The sequence below is a fragment of the Ambystoma mexicanum genome, chromosome 12 (genome assembly GCF_040938575.1).
Source record: "Ambystoma mexicanum isolate Mex_15411 chromosome 12, UKY_AmexF1_1, whole genome shotgun sequence".
In the NCBI taxonomy this organism is placed as follows: Eukaryota; Metazoa; Chordata; class Amphibia; order Caudata; family Ambystomatidae; genus Ambystoma; species Ambystoma mexicanum.
In genome coordinates, this window is record NC_090936.1 from 1,153,440,915 (window position 1) to 1,153,459,223 (window position 18,309).

Consider the following 18,309-nt stretch of genomic DNA (forward strand, 5'->3'; position numbering starts at 1 on the left):
TCTTATCATCCGTACATGTAACTCAGAAGGAATGTGCCCTGCCAGGCCACGAGAGGGCCAGAATGGATCTTTCAAGAGCTATCCCACAAGATGGTGAGGGCTTTAAGCTTTCGCCAGTCTAGATCTCCAAGTTATAGTGATCGAGAACCCAGAGCCCAGGACACAAACATTTGAGTGCACCGACCAGCCCAAGACCCCTGGCCATAAAACTGCAAAGTGGCCGATCGATCATGAAGATCAGAGAGCAGGGACGGTTCATGTGATTTGTGCTGCAATGTGCCAAGGGGAGAAGGTAACAAATTTAGGCTGCGGGTGGGAAAGTTGTGGAGGCGCCAGCATGTCTGGGATTGGAGCAGGGGGGTCACGTAGTGCTGAGAAGTTATCACAATCTCGAAAGTAGCCACCTCGCTCATTTCCTTGGTACCAGGTGCACTGTAGAGATATGAAATAATGAATTGTGTAACCAAATTGCCAATTCGAGTCTTCGTACATGATGACGGAAGAAGATGATCTCCATGTGATGGATAGAAAATGCTGGGACCAATTGCCTGGCATCCCATATGGAGCATGCTATATGTGTATAAGGTCACACCAAACAGCTACCTGGATTTGTAACTATTGATATTCGTCACTTGCAACACTGTGCATCTATAAAACTCATAGCTTATGCTGTTTTTGTCAGAGCGCTTCGTGGCAGCAGAGTTCTTTGCTGCCACTTGCTTGTATTTTTGTGTGCGAGACTAAAACCTTGTTATCCTTGCAAGAGTTGTGCTGGGCCTTTTTCCCTAGAGAGTTGTATTTTTTCTGGTTTAAGCATTGAGGGGCTGCTCTACAATAGGAAGGGACTAACGTAAACGTAAAGTGGGAGCAATAGGACCAAAACTTTGTTAACCAGATATTAGCCAAGCAGAAGAATGGAACATGTGGTATTAATGGTCCAAGGGAGGACTCGGACAGACCATTAAGGCAACATTGATAGGACCAAAGAATGGAACGCTGTATGGAAGTCGGATGATTAAAATGCACTTTTTATCTGTTTTAGAAGGGGCAGCTGAAAAGTAAGACTTACTATCTTCTGATGAATTCTTTTTTTTTTTTTTAACTTTTCTTTATTGGCAAGAAGTAGCAGGCAGTACAGAGCATGTTAAGACAGTGACACACATTTCATATTGCGGCATGTATAATAAATGAATAAGTACTACAGAGGGTCAATGACAATCGCATCATAGGTTCAACACGCTAGAGAGGTGTATCAATTGGCGGGATCTGCCCCCGGATCAGGAGAGGGAGGGGATGATCGTATTTCCAAGTCCACCCTACTGTTCAGGTAGCTGCAGAATTCTGTCCATATGTGTTTAGGGCGAGCATTGCTAGGGAGCAGGTTGATGTAGTCTTCTTCGCAGGATTGTGTCCAGGTGAGGGCCTTAAGCCACATCCCCAGGGAGGGGGGGGACCTGCGCTTCCAGCATTGGAGGATGCATTTCTTGGCCACGCTCGCCGCCACATTCAGAAACTTAGCTACCCGTTTCGGTTCAGGCCCCTCCCAGAGCCCAAACAAAAGAGACATAGGTTCTGGGTCTACAGGGAATCCGACAATTTCTGAGAGGGTTTCGGTCACAGCGCCCCAGAACGGGGCCAACACCGCACAGGACCAGAACATGTGGGCATGGTCCGCCTCATTGGATTTGCATCTTTGGCAGAGGCGGGGTTGATCACGGGCGAATTTCCCAATTGCATAGGGGGTGTAATAGAGACGGTTGAGCAGTTTGTATTGGATGCATCTAATTCTAGAATTGAGGGAAACTCTGCGAGTATGCGTGCACATCTTGGACCATACCTCCTCCGAAATGTCCCGTCCCAGGTCGCGGCTCCATGCCTCCCGAGCAGTGAGGGGGGGCTCGCTCGCATGCGCCGTCAGCATCTTATACAAGGAGGATACAATACTCTTAGCCCCTACAGAATTGGCTATGTAGCAGACCTCGGGGGACTCGGGGGGTTCGTTCGGGTATGAGGGCCACATGTCCTGGACCGCCGCTCTAATGCGGAAGTACTGTAGAAGCCCGAGTGGGGATCTAGGGTGTCCAGGCCTCCATGTGTCTGGGGTGATGAATTTCCCGTCAGGGAACAGGTCGGAGAGTGACCTATATCCCAGGTCCGACCAGTGGCGCATGAGGAGTTTATCTTGTGTGGGGGTAAGGCCAGGGAACGACCAAAGGGGAAGCCATTTGTAGTACGGGGGGGGGGGGCGAGCGCCAGACTGCAGGATCTGGCTCCACGCCATGATCGTGGAGGCCACCGGGTCGGCCGGAGCTTGTGTTCGATATGAGTGAAATAGGATCAGGGACATGATGTTCACTTCCTCGGTCGCTAATATTTCAAGTTTGACATGCGGGGGGGGGGTCCTGGTGATGGTACCAATATGTAGCATGTTGGGCCTGGGCTGCCGTCCAGTACCGGGTGAGGTCAGGTGCACAGAAGCCGCCCCTCTCGTAAGGGAGGGTCATGTGTTGCCACTTCCTGCGCACCGCTCCCGAGTGCCAAAGGAAACGGGCGAACTCAGAGTGCAGGGCCGCAAAGTATTGCCTCCCGGGCCAGAGAGGAACATTAGCGAATACGTACAGAAGTTTGGGGACGATGATCATCTTTATTAAGGACAGTCTTCCTGATAGTGAGAGGGGGAGGTTACGCCATCTTTCCATCTTGGAGTGAGCATACTGTGCAGCAGCCCTATAGTTACTGGACAACAATGAGGATTTTGAGAGAGACACCTGAACCCCTAAGTATTTGATCCCCTCGGGAGCCCATTTGAGAGGGAATTCGCACACTGGCTGGGAGGTTGTAGGAGTGAGGGGAAAGATTTCAGACTTAGAATAGTTTATGGTGAAGCCCGAGAATGTACCGATTTTAATGATTTCACGCATAATTGGGTCGAGGTGCACCGAGGGGTCTCTGATATACAGGAGCACGTCGTCGGCGTATAATGATATGATTTCGGGAGTATCGCGTAGGCGGATCCCTTTGCGAGCGTGGTTATTTCGGACACTATCCGCCATGGGCTCGATGGCCATGGCGAACAGCAAGGGGGAGAAGGGGCACCCCTGTCGCGTCCCTCGGTGAAGGCGGATGGGAGCCGACAGACGTGAATTCACCAGAACTCTGGCCGATGGGTCAGTATATAGTAATTTGATGCAGGACATCATATAGGGGCCAATCCCCATCCCTCCCCAGGACCGCCCAGAGATACTGCCACGAGACCATGTCAAACGCTTTTTGGGCGTCCAATGTCACAGCCACCGCATTCGCTTGGGGGTCAATTCTAGAGATGACATTGAATAGTCGGCGGATGTTTAGAGCGGTGGAGCGGGCGGGAACAAATCCGCTCTGGTCAGGGTGGATCAAGTATTTCATGACCGGGAGGAACCTGTTGGCAATAATTTTGGCAAAGATCTTAGTGTCGGTATTAATAAGGGATAGAGGTCTGTAAGAGCCGCACTCATCCGGGGGCTTGCCCGGCTTAGGAAGGACGGTGATGACAGCCTCGCGCAGGGACCGGGGGAGGGTGGATAGACGCAGCGACTCCTCCCAAACCTCATGAAGACGTGGGGCCAAGAGGGCAGCGTGTTCCTGGTAGAACTCGGCTATCAGGCCATCTGGGCCTGGGGCTTTCCCTTTCGGGAGGGCAGAGATAACGGCAGTGATCTCTTCGAGGGTGAAGGGAGCATCTAGCTGTTCTTTAGTGGCCAGGGACACCAGGGACATTGGGATGCGGTCCAGAAGGTCGTCCAATTCTCGCGGGCTGTGTTCTGGTTGGTGGGCATAGAGATTGGCATAGAACCCTGCGAATGTCTCGAGGATGGGCTGGTCCGCCCAGTGACGCTCACCCTCGTTATCGATGACACAATTAATCCGAGTCCTACCACTCTCGGCCCTGGCGAGGCGGGCAAGGGTACGGCCCGGTCTCTCTCCTTCGCCGTACTTCCGGGCTCTAGTGGGGCGGGAAAGGTATTTTATTTCGCTGTGGGCGAGGTCCTCAAACGAGTCAAGTTCCGTTCTAATTTGTGCCAGTATAGACGGAGAGGGAGAGGTTGCATATTCGCGCTCCAGTTCCCCAAGCTTGGACTCAGCGCGGCGCAAAGAATTTCTGATGTCCTTCAGGACCCCGGCCTCCCTGGAGATGCACATGCCCCTGATGAAAACTTTAAAGGCCTCCCATCTCACCCCGTCAGTCGTGTCATGGCGTTTGTTGCTGTCGAAAAACAGGGTGATGTCTGCAAGGATGTCAGCCTTAAAGACTATATCGCGTAGTGAGTCAGGTTTGAACCTCCAATTGGAGTGCGGTGGGGGAGCTGGTTGCATGGAGATGTCCAATGTGATCGGGGAGTGATCTGAGAGTGTGCGAGGGAGAATCTGTGAGACGAGTGTTTTGCCCATGAGCCCCTCAGAGAGGAGGAAAAGATCAATCCTGGAGTGACTGTCATGAACGGAGGAGTAAAATGTGAATTCTTTCGATGTAGGGTGGAGCGCCCGCCAGGCGTCCACCAGTCCAGCAGTGAGCATGTGCGTATGGAGGCGGCGTGCGGACCTAGATGGCGTTCTGGGTGCCACACCGGATCTGTCCAGGTCAGGGTCCAGGATCAAGTTCATGTCTCCCCCCCATATGATGGGAACCCCGACGTAGCTAAGGAGGATATCGAGGATATGATCAAAAAATTCGGGTGCATCAATGCAAGGGGCATATGTGTTGACCAGTAGGCACTCCGTGTTAGCGAGGGAACAGTGTAGTATCACATATCTACCTTGGGTGTCAATGTGACTGGTGCGAAGGGAGAACTCCAGGGATTTGTGTATCAAGGTGAGTACACCTCTGGATTGTGAGGAGAACGTAGTGTAATATTTGTTAGGGCCCCAAGATGGGGCGAGAGAGGACGACAGTTGTGCAAGCGCGTGAGTTTCCTGCAAGAGGAGAATCTTGACCCCGTGCCTCTGGGCGTAGGCAATGACCTTTCGTGCCTTCGTGTAGTTACTGAGCCCTCTAATATTCCAAGACATTAGCCTAAGGGCCATTTACAGGAGTTTAAGGGGGATCCGAGTAGTGCGTGTCAAACACTGTCATGCAAATGCCGGCCACAAGTCCAGTGACCAGATAAATCATGCCTGAAGCTGCCGCTACCTTACCTTTTTTGTGAATATACCAACTCCCAACAAACCCACCCCCCTCCCTCACTGCAGTCCCCAACATTGCAGTGTCCAGGAACCCACCCAGAGTTTCATGACTATTGCGCCGCACCCAACGGGGCCGGACCAATCCCCAAACCAAACAGGGGAACAAGCAATGAAATAACCAGGCCAAACTCGGCGTTGCAATTGCAGCGGGGGAAGCTGCTGCCGTGAGCCCGATGTAAATAGTTGGACGGTGAAGTCCATTCAGTGGCATACAGCGGTACTTCAGTTGAATTCTAGGAGGAGGCAGCGTGGGAGAAGGCAGTGAGCCTGGGTTGTAGGGATAGAGAGTCTAGGTATAGGAGCAATGATCGTGTCCCATTCAGCTGTGACCCGCCTTCCCTTTTTTAAACATCCGCAGTGAGTTACAGAATTAGGATAGTGAACAAGAAATGAAGATATATGAAGTTACAAGCATATTACAGATATAGGGCGTGGTAGTAGTGCAACCATGAATTCAGTAACAGGTATATGGTAGGCAGGCTCAGTCCTCATCTGTGGGGTCACCCACAGGGCCAGGGATAGGGATATGGGACTCAATAAATTTCACCGCCTCCTCGGGGACAGTGAAAAAGTAGAGTTTGTTGCGGTGGGTGAGCTTCAGCCTGGCGGGAAATAACATAGCATATTCGATTCCCCTCTCCCTGAGCAATTTTTTAACCCCGTTGAATTGCTTGCGTTCCATTTGAACGTTGACGGAGAATTCCGGAAAGATGCGGATAACTTGGGACTCAAATCTCAGTTCCCCTTTCTCTCGGGCCAGGCGCAGAATGTGGTCTCTGTCTCTGTAGCTGAGGACCTTGGCTATAATTGGTCTGGGGAAGTCGCCCGGCCTGGGGCGGGAGGCCAGCGAGCGGTGGGCGCGCTCGATAGTGAAAAAGGGGGAGAGTTGGGGATCCCCCAGAAGGTCCCTCAGTAGGGCCTCCACTGCGACCTCCATCCTGCCCTTGAGGGCTGCCTCAGGGACCCCCACAATGCGGATGTTGTTTCTGCGGGACCTGGATTCCAAATCGTCACATTTCGCCTTGACCTGCTTCATATCCCGCACCAGGTCAGAGACCGTATTCTGGAGCACATGAACCTCATCCTCAGCGGCCCCAATTCTGGTCTCGGCCTCCCCAAGCCTAGTGCCATGTTGATCAAGTTTGGTGCGTAGGGAGGCTACGTTGGCGTTGATATCATGCAGTTTTTCATGGAATGACGCAAAGTTTTTGGCCATGGTTTCCATAAGAGATGTAAGGTCAGGCTGGGGGGGGCATGAGGGAACATCAGAGTCATCATGGAGAGGGGCGGCCTCTGCCTGGTCCTGTTTAGCTAGGGCTTTGGCGTATTTGTCCATTGCTCCCGCCTTGTTGGCCCCGCGTGCCTTGCCGGACATATTGGGGGGGCCCCCTGTGATCCGTAGGGTGTGTGACGCAGGTAGTCAGCAGTGGGGCCCCGAGGGTCCGCAGGGGGACACCGGCCCTCAATCAGCAAAGGGTCAGCAATAGCCGGGGGGGCGGGAGCGAGATGCGCTCGCCGCAGGTGTGTTGTGGAGCGCCGGGCCCGCCCTGATGGCAAGCTAGGTATTCGCGCAGCAGTATAACCAGGGAGGGACAGTATCTTGGGGCGCCCGCCCCCGAGCCGGGAGGGCCCCAGGCGGAAGAAGCCGGCACGGTCCGGGGTGTCCGGTGCAGTCAGAGCGGAGCGGGTGGTCGCACAGCGTGGGAAGATAAGAATGGCGGACCGCCCAGAGAAGCCTGTGATGTGTGGGGCCCCCCGTCTCTCGTGGAATGGGACGAGCGGAGCCCGAGGGTGAGGCAGCCCAGTGGGCGTCTGGAGAGGCCAGCAGTGGAGGCAGGGGCGACTGGTACACTCAGGGCGCAGAGATTGTTTGCCCAGCCTGAGAAGATGAGAGTGGTGGAGCCCAGAGTCGCAGCAGCGCCAGATAGGTAGTCCCAAAGGATCCTAGTGTGAGTGATGGCCACAGTCTCACGTGTAATGGGATAGGCGCAGCCCGAGGATGAGACAGTCAGAATTGGGCGTTTTTTGCACAGCGCTCCGCACCCCCAGGCCCCTCACCTTGGAATGTTGTAGGCTGAAGTGTGGGTGGCAACCCGGGTGGAAGCGGGCCTCCAGGCAGTGGGCGGCGATCCAGGTCGGAAAGGGCCCCAGCCGGTAGCAGGAGCTCGGCAACACCGCAGGACCAACGGTGTCGGCCGCGGAATCCTCAAGGCAAGAACGTCGGGCGGCCGGTGCCGCGGGGGGCCGCTCCAGCAGCCCCCGCCATGTTGGAGAGTGGGTTCACTCGCCGAGGGCCTGGCGCCACCGCCTCAGCCCAAGCGCGAGAGCGGGCCGTTGGAGGACGCCGCGCCAGCCGCTCGCAGGTCCAAATCGCACTCCACACGGGGAGAGCGGGGCGCGAACGGCCAAGTAAGTAAGGAGAGTGAGGCTGGAGGCGACGGAGAAGGAACCTCAGAGCCCCGGTCGGGCGCTCATCCCGCGGGCGGATGAGGAAGTCAAGCTGACAAGCAGCGCCGAGGAGCGGTCCTCCGCGGGGCGCAGGGGGGGATGGGCCGCAGAGGTGTCACACGGCCCAGGAGGCCCCAGTCGGCGGCGGAGCGGCCATTAAGCTCCGGATTCGCCCCAGAACAGGCCCAGGTGGTGCAGGGGCGTCAGGCAGCAAAATGGTGTGGGTCCCAGCTTCAGACTCCCAGTAGAACCGCTGATTCAGGCGGATTAGCAGTAGGCGGGCCACGGAGCTCCAGGACTAGGCAGCCATCTTGCTGGCTGCTCAACAGCGCCCCCCTTCTGATGAATTCTTGCCTTTGAAATCTTATATTTCTTATTCAGCCAAATTAAATTGGGAGATCTAGCAAAAGTAGACTAAAAAACCCACCCTTAAAAAGGTGAAAGAAAGGAAGAGGTCAAAACCAATAAAAAAAATGTGTAAAGATTAAGTTTAAATGACAGTATGGATATCAAGTTCTTGATGGCACAGACACAGTCCCTTTAGCAGGGAATGTCGGAAATGTGTGACTTAATGGTCATCGACATACTGGTTTATTGAGGTGCCAGATTGGGCAAGCACATCTTCCTGTGGCTCCATGTACATTTTAAAAAGCATAGGACACAGGTTCAACGCTTGGGAGAGTGGATTGCACGGGGCGGGGCGTCCGACCAGAAACAGAGCTTACCCAAACTACTCAGAATGTTTAAAGAGATATTGGCCCCATCAGTCCCAGACACCAAACTGCTGGACCACAGCATATAGATATTCAGACATCACCTTAGTGAACCCAAACGGACAGAAGAGGGAGGGGTTTCACCAATGACATCTTCACCACAGTCCTGCACTTCAGCAATCGCTTGAGAATGTTGTGACAATGAGATGCATTTTATACGTGCCCTTAACATATAAAAAATCATCTCCTTTACCAACCACACCATCACCACTATTGACATCACCAACCATATAAATTGGCCTTTCACTATCCCTCTCCCGTCTTTACTTGAATCAACAGCCCCACCTGCAGTCTTTCTGGCTTCCAGAGCACTATCATACAGCCAACAAACCGCACAACATCTACCTTTTGAAACTTGGAGCTATGATCACCTAACACACCCATTGTAGGAGTCCTGAGACAACTGCGAGGAAACAAGTGAAACCGACACCTAGGTGTTGGGAATGTCGAACATGACCGCCCAGAGCCATGTTAACATAACACACTGAGAAATACACCCTTTCCGTGAAGAAGTCAACTAAGACTGACCAAAATGAATGAAAGTCCATACACCTCACTGATTTACAAACTCGCACTAACACAGACCCAGAGATGTTGTGGAAGATCGACCAGGCCACCCTCTGCCACAAGGCCACAACCATCTACCAGATCAAAAGCGAATCTCCTGCTAACCCAGTGCGATGAATCCTAGGTTTCCTTAGGTGGAGCCCCTTTCCATGAGGCCAGGGAAGTAAGGCCGCTACCAGATAGTCCCCCTGGGGTGCTACTCAGCCAGTGGATCTCATGGGGAAGGACCCCCCCCCCCCAGTAGGACTAGGGATGACTTTCCGGGAAGAACATGGTGTATCCAGAATATACCACTCCCTCCCTCATCCTCCTACCCTATACAGGGTAACATAATTCCACACTCTTCCATGTACTTATGTAAGGTAGTCTATTCAACCCCCTTAACAAGCAGTCTAGACAATATGTGTGTAACTGGAACATAAAAAGGGAAGAAGGACTGAAGATGGCATCAAGCCCTCCCTGGAATAACATAAAAACCAGCATGGTCCAGGTAGGAGGAAGAAGGCAGACCGGGACGCTGAGGCAGGAGCAAGAAGGTCCACAGCTGGTCCATAGAGGACGGACCACTCGGCAAGGCAAAAAGCGGAAGCTCCTGGTGTTGGAGGTCTGGGCAGTGCGGGAAGCAATAGCTGCGCCGCTGCAGACTAAATGAAGACAACGAGAGCCGGTGAAGCCCCACAGCAGGCCGCAGGCGTCCAAGGAGACCCGGAACCACTGTGGACCAGGAGAACAGGTATGCAGGTTGCTGGGGACCGGAGAAGGTGGTGGAGAACGCTGAAGGGAGAGAGAAACTTAGAAGATGGAAGTCCGCACAGGTTGACACCCATAAACCAGCCACCATAATTACCACCCACTTCATATGGAACACTGCGTCTCTTCTTCCTCAGTGCAGGCAGTCCCCATCAGGCAGATCCTCTGCTTGCACAACGATATAGCCTTCAGTGCCAACTGGCCACAAACATTGAAAAGATGCACTTTCCAAATACAACCTAAAATCATATTACGCAATTGGAGTGTTTATCATTGATTACAGGGATGCATTCTTGTGAAAAGTACAATCATTTCATCGTTAAAAGTAGGACAAAATTCATACCATTCAAAACGAGACTGCAAAGGCATGATTACCCATTTACACTACAATGTGATTGATTTAGGTTTTCGTGTTCAAGAGTTTCAATAACATGAACCAACACCACCCCCAAGTAAGTGGTGGGCAAGCGCCTAATGAAAGGAAAGATTATCCAATGGGCACAGTTTCAGAGATGGGAATTGCTGGGATCTACCTAGACGTGCCTGGTTAACTTCACATTAACTGCAACCAGGAGATATTTAAGGGACATTTAAAGAAGAATAGAATCTACATCATGGACAGAAATGTAGTGTTCGCATCTAATGCACAAGATGGATTTGAAGCGTGTGGTGTACTAGCTGCTGGTTCTCCAGAGGTAACTCCTGCCTACCAACTGATTACCAATACCCAGGAGCTGCTTTTAGCTCCTGCCCATCCAATCTCAATTTCAATCCCAGAATATGCAGTAGTTTGACACTCCCTAGAGGACGCTCCTGATCATCGGGCACTGACCAGTACTCAGGAAGGGTCTTAAGCTCTTGGACATAAAATCTTTATTTGGATCCCACACATCTGCCTTTTGTCATGGGCTACCTTTCTTATAACAGGTCCAAGATATGGTAAGGCTGAGAGCAGCAAAACCTAAAATGGTTGGCTTTGAAAATGCATCGGTGTGTTCATATGCAAGATTCTTGTGAATGCACAAGCTATGCAACATTCGTGCTCCAAATAAACTCATGAGGCAAGTACCGTTCAGAAGCATGTTAATCATCACAGGCCTGCTGACTCTGGGGAGAGGTCAATCGGGCCTATATACTTGAATGAATCAAATGCATTAATTTCTTTACCAGCACACATGGACATCACGCTACCATTACATTTTGTACTTACTCGACTAAAACCAAGCTTCCAGGGGTCATCTTGCAACATCTCTTCTATTTTTGTTAAGACGTCAACATTTGAATATAGTCCTGCCCTTACATCCTTTTTCTCTTCCTGGTCAACACCGTTTTGGCTTTTCTGTTCAATCTTCAGTAGGTTTTTAAAGAGGCGTGGCAGGAGTGTAGGCAGGTATTCCATTATCAATGGGAATCGAATGGCATTCAGAACATTTACTCCTGTACCTGGATCAATCATAAGAAAAGCTGCATTAGATCAAATGGTTGATATAAAAAGAAGACTATCTTTTAGGGTGGCCTGGAATGTTAAGATGCTGCACGAGCGGAAGTAGTGCACAGCATCAAGTGGCCCATCAGGTTATTGCTACCATTCTTGTTATCAGTACCAACAAGCCTTTGCACAATTTATATTAGATTGCATGGATGCGTTTGCAAACCTTCTTTGAACCATGGTGGACTTGTCAACCTACTGAATAATAAAACCATTTGGTTTTGCAGAAGGGGCAACACATACGCTAAGAATCGCTCTAAAAATTCTTAGCATGTACATTCATCCTTAAAACCTGCCCGGAGTTTACCATTTGTTGATAGGCCCCAGCCATACAACAAAATGCAGTCATGACAGTGTAACGGGCCGGCAAGTGGAACAAGAGACAGGAAAGGTAGATTACAACACCAACTCGAGAACAGCAAATCAATAACAGAGGCAATTAAAGGCCAGCAACTCGTCAATGGGTTCTTGCGTTTCATCTGTGGTTGTATACCCAATACAGTCACCCCAGCTAAAGGAAAATATACACAACTGTACTAACTTTAGTACTTTTGGTCCTACCCAACATCATCAACCCTGGAACACTTGTGTACAGCCATGTCCCCAAAGTATGTCATGGTTCAAGAAAACACAGATTCAAACATAGCCACATTAAATCTGTTCACTATTTAAAAAAAAACATTAGTGAAAGGAATATTTTGAAGCAGAGTTATTGCAATGAGTAAAGAGCAGATTGCACCTTGCAAAAAGCAAGCGCGCAGCGGGCAAGGGCAATCATGCATGCAAGTAGCTGTGTGCACCTGCAGTACTAGACTACAGGACCTCACCCCTTCAGGAAAGACATTTAGTAAAGTATAACTATGTGTGCTGCTGGTTGGGTGGTGGGGGCATGAAAACCAGCATGGTCTGCCTTACTCACTGTATGCTAGGCAGCGGGAACCTGAAGTGAGAGTTGCTGGGGAAGCTGGAGGTTTACGTTCATACAAGGAAAATGCACAACATTGAGCGCATGCAAAACAATTTTTTTGCACCCATTGATTTGCAGTACATTAAATTGCACTACAAGAGAAAGCTGCAAACTTTTAAATTGAAATCTAGTAGCGGACATAAAAGAGGTGTCAGCAATGACAAGTTGCAAGTGAAAACGTTGAGGCCCGACAAGAGTATTTATTCATTTACTGGAACCAGAACTAGAGAACAGGATAAAAAGCATACCCCAAGGGCACTTTATTGTGGAAATAATACTCCAAAAGGCACAGACTATATCTACAGTAACAGAAATAGGGAAATATATATATATATATATATATGCATATATATGGGATACATTACACACCGTAATCGTATTTCTGATGCTTGTATCTGCTTAGATTCACATGCTGTGCATAGGCCGACATCTAGTGGAAGCTGCGGAGTATTACAGTTTGTTTTTCGAAAGTCGAAAATGGGCGTCGACACAGGCGTGCCAGTAATACTATCCCTAGTGTGACGTCCACTGTACCCAAGATCCCTCACGCGTGTAGGATCCTCAGATTGTATTTTTTCTGACATGAGGAAGCATGAGGAGTAGCGTGAGTACAGATAATCCAAGCAGATAGACAGAAAGGTAAGACTACAAGCAATCATGCGCCTTCTCTCGGAGGGGAGGAAGGGTGGGTCGCATGTGAATCTAAGCAGATACAAGCATCAGAAATACGATTACGGTGAGTAATGTATCCCTTCTGAGGCTTGTGGAATCTGCTTAGATCACATGCTGTGCATAGATTAGCGAGCAGTACCAGAAGAAGGAGGTGGGATGTGAGAAGGGTCATGAGCAAACAGGTGTCTTAGAACCGCTTGTCCCACTTGTGTATCTGTCTTGGAATGAGTGTCAATGCAGTAATGCTGAGTAAAAGTGTGAATAGAGCTCCAAGTAGCCGCTTTGCAAATGGTGTCGAGGGGAACATTTGCAATGAAAGCCAGAGTGGCACCAATGCCTCTAGTAGAGTGGGCCCTTGGCGTAAAAGGCAGAGTCTTTTCAGAAAGAGAGTAACACAGCTGTATACAGTTGATAATCCACTTCGAGATAGCGCCCTTAGAGACGCGATCCCCCTCTCTGCCTGTAGCTACGGAGACAAACAGTTGATCTGTTTTCCTTAGCGGTCTGGTTTTATTTACATAGTATAGGACGCCCTACGCACATCTAGGGTGTGTAGTTTCACCTCAGCCGAGCTTTGCGGGTTTTGGAAGAAAGCCGGAAGCTCGATGGACTGGTTTACATGGAACTTGGATATGAATTTAGGTGAGAACCTAGGGTGTGTGCGTAAAACCAGCTTGTCCTTGTGGATAGTAAAGAAAGGATCTTGCACTGACAGAGCCTGAATTTCACTGACCCTTCTTATGGAGGTAATGGCTACTAAGAAGGCCGTTTTATAAGTCAGGTGTTTGAGACTACTTTTATGCATGGGTTCGAATGGGGGTCCCATGAGTTTAGCTAGCACCACGTTGAGGTCCCATCCTGGCGGTGGGTTCGAAATAGGAGGGTGAAGTCTCTTTACTCCTTCCATGAAGGCTTTAACCACTGGTACTTTCCACCACGAGACCTTGTTATGGGATGTGGTGTAAGCCGAGAGGGCTGCCAGGTGTACTTTCAGCAAGTTAAAAACCAACCCTGCATCCAGCAGGTGGAGCATGTATGTCACAACGTTGGAAGGAGTGCAATCAACCGGGTTGATTTGTTTATTCTGGCACCAGATAACGAATCTTTTCCACTTATCAAAGTAACAGTGCCTTGTATTTGGTTTCCTGGACTCCTTTAGAATGTCCATACACCTCTGTGGTAATTTGAGATGTCCAAACTCTATGACTTCAGGAGCCATGCTGCTAGGTTCATAGAGTTGGGTTCCTGATGCACTGTTTGACCCTGTTGCTGGGACAGTAGGTTGTACCAGGCTGGGAGTCTGATGGGCTCGCACACCGCCATCCTGCGTAGGTGTGGAAACCATGGTTGTCTCGCCCACATGGGAGCAACTAGGATGAGCGTCATCGATTCCTTGTTCATCTTGTACACCACCTTCCTGATGAGAGGAGTTGGTGGAAAAGCGTACGCAAACATCCCTGACCAGTTCATCCACAGGGCATTCCCTTGGGAGTCCGGCTGGGGGAACCTGGATGCAAATCCTGGGCATTGTTTGTTTTTTACTTGTGGCGAATAGGTCTATAGTGGGGAAACCCCACTGAGAGAAGAGATCTTCTACCACGTCTCTGTGAAGGACCCATTCGTGTTCTTCTGGGAGGGAGTCTCTGCTTAGAGCATCCGCTAGGGAATTGAGCTCCCCTGGAACATGTTGCGATGACAGGAAGATGTTCCGTCTGAGTGCCCATATCCAGATTTTCTGGGCAAGCTTGGACAGATTTGGCGAACGAGTCCCCCCCTTGCTTGTTCAGATAGAACATGGCTGTCGTGCTGTCCGTCCTGATCTGCACCGACAAGTTCAGTAGATGGGGCTCGAACGCCTTTAGCGCTCGGAATACTGCCAGAAGCTCTAGCAGATTGATGTGGTTCTTGGCTACTGAGTGAGACCAGAGACCCTGAGCTGTGTGGTGGAGATGGTGAGCTCCCCACCCAGTCAGGCATGCATCTGTAGTCACCACGGCTTGTACTTCGGGATCGTAAAAGGGTTTCCCCTTTGCGAGATTCTCTCTTGTCCACCAGTGTAGGCTCTGTACGAGTGTTGGCGAAACGACCACTAGATCGTCCCAATGACCACTTGCCTGAGACCACTGTTTCGCCAACCATTCCTGCATGGGACGCATGCGCAGACGCGCGTGGGGGACCAGGTAAATGCATGACGCCATCATGCCCAGTAACCGCATAGCTTTGCGTACTGTTATCTGTTGACCTGACTGAATGCGGAATTTGCAGAAGTATATTCCGAATTCTCTCTTCCGAAGGGAAGGTCAATCCTTTCTGAGTATCTAGGATAGCTCCTAGAAACTGTTTTGAGGTGCTTGGCACCAGACTTGACTTTTTCTCGTTGATAGAGAAGCCTAATTCGTGGAGGAGGTCGATAGTCCTCTGAATGTTTGACCTGCAAATTCCTGGGGTTTCCCCCGTTATGAGCCAGTCGTCCAGATAAGGGTACACCGGGATTGCCTCCCTGCGTAGGTGTGCAGCCGCCACCGCCAGTACCTTGGTGAATACCCTTGGTGCTGAAGCTATCCCGAAGGGCAGTACCTTGAATTGGTAGTGGCGACTGTCCACCTTGAAGCGCAAGTACTTTCTGTGCGCTGGGAGCATGGAAATATGAAAATAAGCATCTTTCATATCCAAGGTTGCCATGTAATCCCCCTTTTTTAGGAGGGGGATTACCTCTTGTAGCGTGGTCATACGGAATTTTTGGGGCTTGACATACTTGTTGGCAGGCCGTAAGTCCAATACTGGGCGCATTGTCAAATCTTTCTTTGGCACAAGGAAGTAAGTTGAATAGATACCCTTGTTTACCTGGAGTCCTGGGACGAGTTCTATCGCGTCCTTTTCTAGCAGAATGGCGATCTCCTCGAGAAGGATCCTTTGATGCTCTAGGGAGTGCACCCTTTGTCGTGGAGGATGGTTCCGGGGACGCTGCAGTAGTTCTATACAATATCCTGCAGATACTGTTGACAGCACCCATCTGTCTGAGGTGATCCCTTCCCAAGCCTGGGTGAAGGTGGAAATGCGTCCCCCTACTGGGGTTGCGTGACAAGGGACCCTGAACTGAGCGTCACTGTTTTGGTGGAGGCGTGCCACCTCCCTTGTTGGGGCTGCCTCTGCCTCTTCCACGACCTCTCGTTACCCCTGCCGTAACTCTGGGTAGACTGCTGGTTGTTATTCCATTGTGTACCCTGTCCCTGGGCATAGTTGCCTCTTTGTGAATTTTGGCCGCGTGGGCGACGAAAATTACTGTTCCCCCTCTGGTTAGGGGGTTTGTTGGTAAGCTGGCCAAGGGATTTGAGAGTCTCATATTCATCTTTGGCATTTTTAAGTGCGTCTTCGACCGCTTTCCCAAACAATAGGTCGGGTTCCACTGGCTTGTCTATTAAAGAAGCCTGGGTTTCTGTTTTGAATCCCGACTGCCGTAACCACGCATGTCTCTTGATAACAGTACCTTCTGCTATCAATCTCCCTGCGTTGTCAGCGGCGTCGAAAGTTGCTTTTAAAATGCAACCAGACCCGGCTCTCCCCTCTGCCGAGATCCGAGCCAGTTGGCCCTTTAACGGTTCTGGAGCAGAGGCAATGAGCGCCGCGACTTCTTCCCATTGATGGCAATTGTAACTAGCCAACAGGGTGGTGGAATTCGCAATCCTTGCTTGGTAGGCGGACGTTGAGGCTACCTTCCTGCCAAACCCGTAAAGTTTTTTGCTCTCCTTGTCGGGAGGAGCTTCTGATGAAGATAAGGACGTGCCAGCCCTTTTTCTAGTGTTGGTAACCACTAGGGAATCTGGTTTAAGATGTCCCCTTATATACAGAGGGTCAGACTGGGCTGCCCGGAAAATCTTTTCAATTCTGGGGTTGACAGCTCTGGTGAGGTTCGGATTCACCAGGGAAGGATCTATTCTTCGTTGGATGGATTTGAGGATAGGGATGGTCTGAGCGACCGGTCTTCTCTCTCCTACAAACTCCTCCGCGAAGTCCCTTTCCTCCTGTACACCGTGGGTGTCGATGTGGAAGTGTTCCGCTGCTCGAGCGAGAACCTCGTTAAGGAGGGGCTGGTTATCAACTGGAGAGGCAGTAACTGGGGCTTCGCTTTGTACTGGGGAATCTACTCTGTAAATTTCCTGCTCATCTTCTCCCTCCTCCAGGTCCTCATCCTCCGCATAGTAATCTGTCCCGGTTTGTTCTTCCATAATGTCAAACTCCTGGTCCTCTTCAGGGAAAACTTGTCCCTGGTAACTGGGGAGTGGAGTAGAATATGGAGTGGAGTAAGGCTGAACCTCGAAGGGTTCAGGTCTTTCGAACCGGGGCTTTTTACTTAGCGGGATAGGATCGGAGGAGCCTGAGGGTGTGGCCCCTTGAGGGTTATATGAAAGAAAGTGTTCTGGGTTCTTATCATAAAAATCAGCTAAGGAAGACATCCTAGACATAACCCTGTCTATGTCTTCACTGGACCATTCCCTGGAACAGGGTATTACTTTAGCAGGTGATTTATGGGACTTTTCAAGGGTAGACTTGTGTTTGCTTGTCTGCCTAGGGTGAGAGGATGGCTTTACAGGGGTGGAAGGCTGTGCTTTCCGCTGTTTCCCCCCCTCCCCGTGCGTGGAAAAATGTTTTCCCTGTCCCTTGGAGGCCCCAGAGACTTTCGACGCCTGGCGCCGAGGGTCTGGAGAGGTATCTGTGTGCTTCGGGCGTGGGGCCTCACTGGTGTTAACCGCGGTCTCGGTATCTTGGAGCGCGGCCTGGGGGTGGAAGTCGTCTTCGTCTCCCGACGATCGAACTTCCGTTAATGTGTGTAGCGAGGCACTCTTGGCAAGAGTGGATGATTGCCTTGCGTCGTGAGGCGATCTCGATCGAGAGCGCCCAGAGGACACCGAGTCGGACCGTTCTTTTTGTGCCTCTTTCCGGGAAGTCGACGTCGTCGAGGTCCGGTTGGTCTTAGTGTGTTTAGTGTGTGTTAGGTGTGTAGCGCTTGCGTCGCCGGGGGTCTTCCCCATAGCCGCCCTGCCGGACGACCTTCCGAGGTCGGGGACCTGCGCTCGTCGGCTGTCTTTCGACGCCGTAATGCCCTCGCCGTCCGAAAGTACGGCGTCGCTGCCATCGCTGAAGGCGCCCTCCGCTGCCATGGCCTCCTGCCTGGCGTGGTGGGCCCAACGCTTTGTCGAACGGTCCTTAAGTGTCTTAGGTTTAAACCTACTACACGCTCTGCAGTTCGCTTCGGGGTGATCCCTCGGCAAGCAGAGATTGCACGTGGCGTGCCTGTCGACCCAAGGGTATTTGCGATTGCACTTGGGGCAGAATTGAAAAGGGGTACCCTCCATACGCACCTTAAGGCAGCGGGCTGCTAAGTGTAGGAATATATAAATGTAACTATATATCAAGAGTGA

At 50.9% G+C, this 18,309-nt stretch overlaps 1 protein-coding gene across 1 annotated transcript in view; it reads right to left on the minus strand.

The window, feature by feature from the left end:
- Positions 1–18,309, minus strand: part of HELB (DNA helicase B) — a 785,178-nt gene that overhangs the window by 734,657 nt on the left and 32,212 nt on the right. Inside the window, exon 3 of the mRNA XM_069629731.1 lies at positions 10,972–11,204. Within this exon, the coding sequence (XP_069485832.1) occupies positions 10,972–11,204 (233 nt within the window). The remainder of the gene's footprint in view (positions 1–10,971; positions 11,205–18,309) is intronic.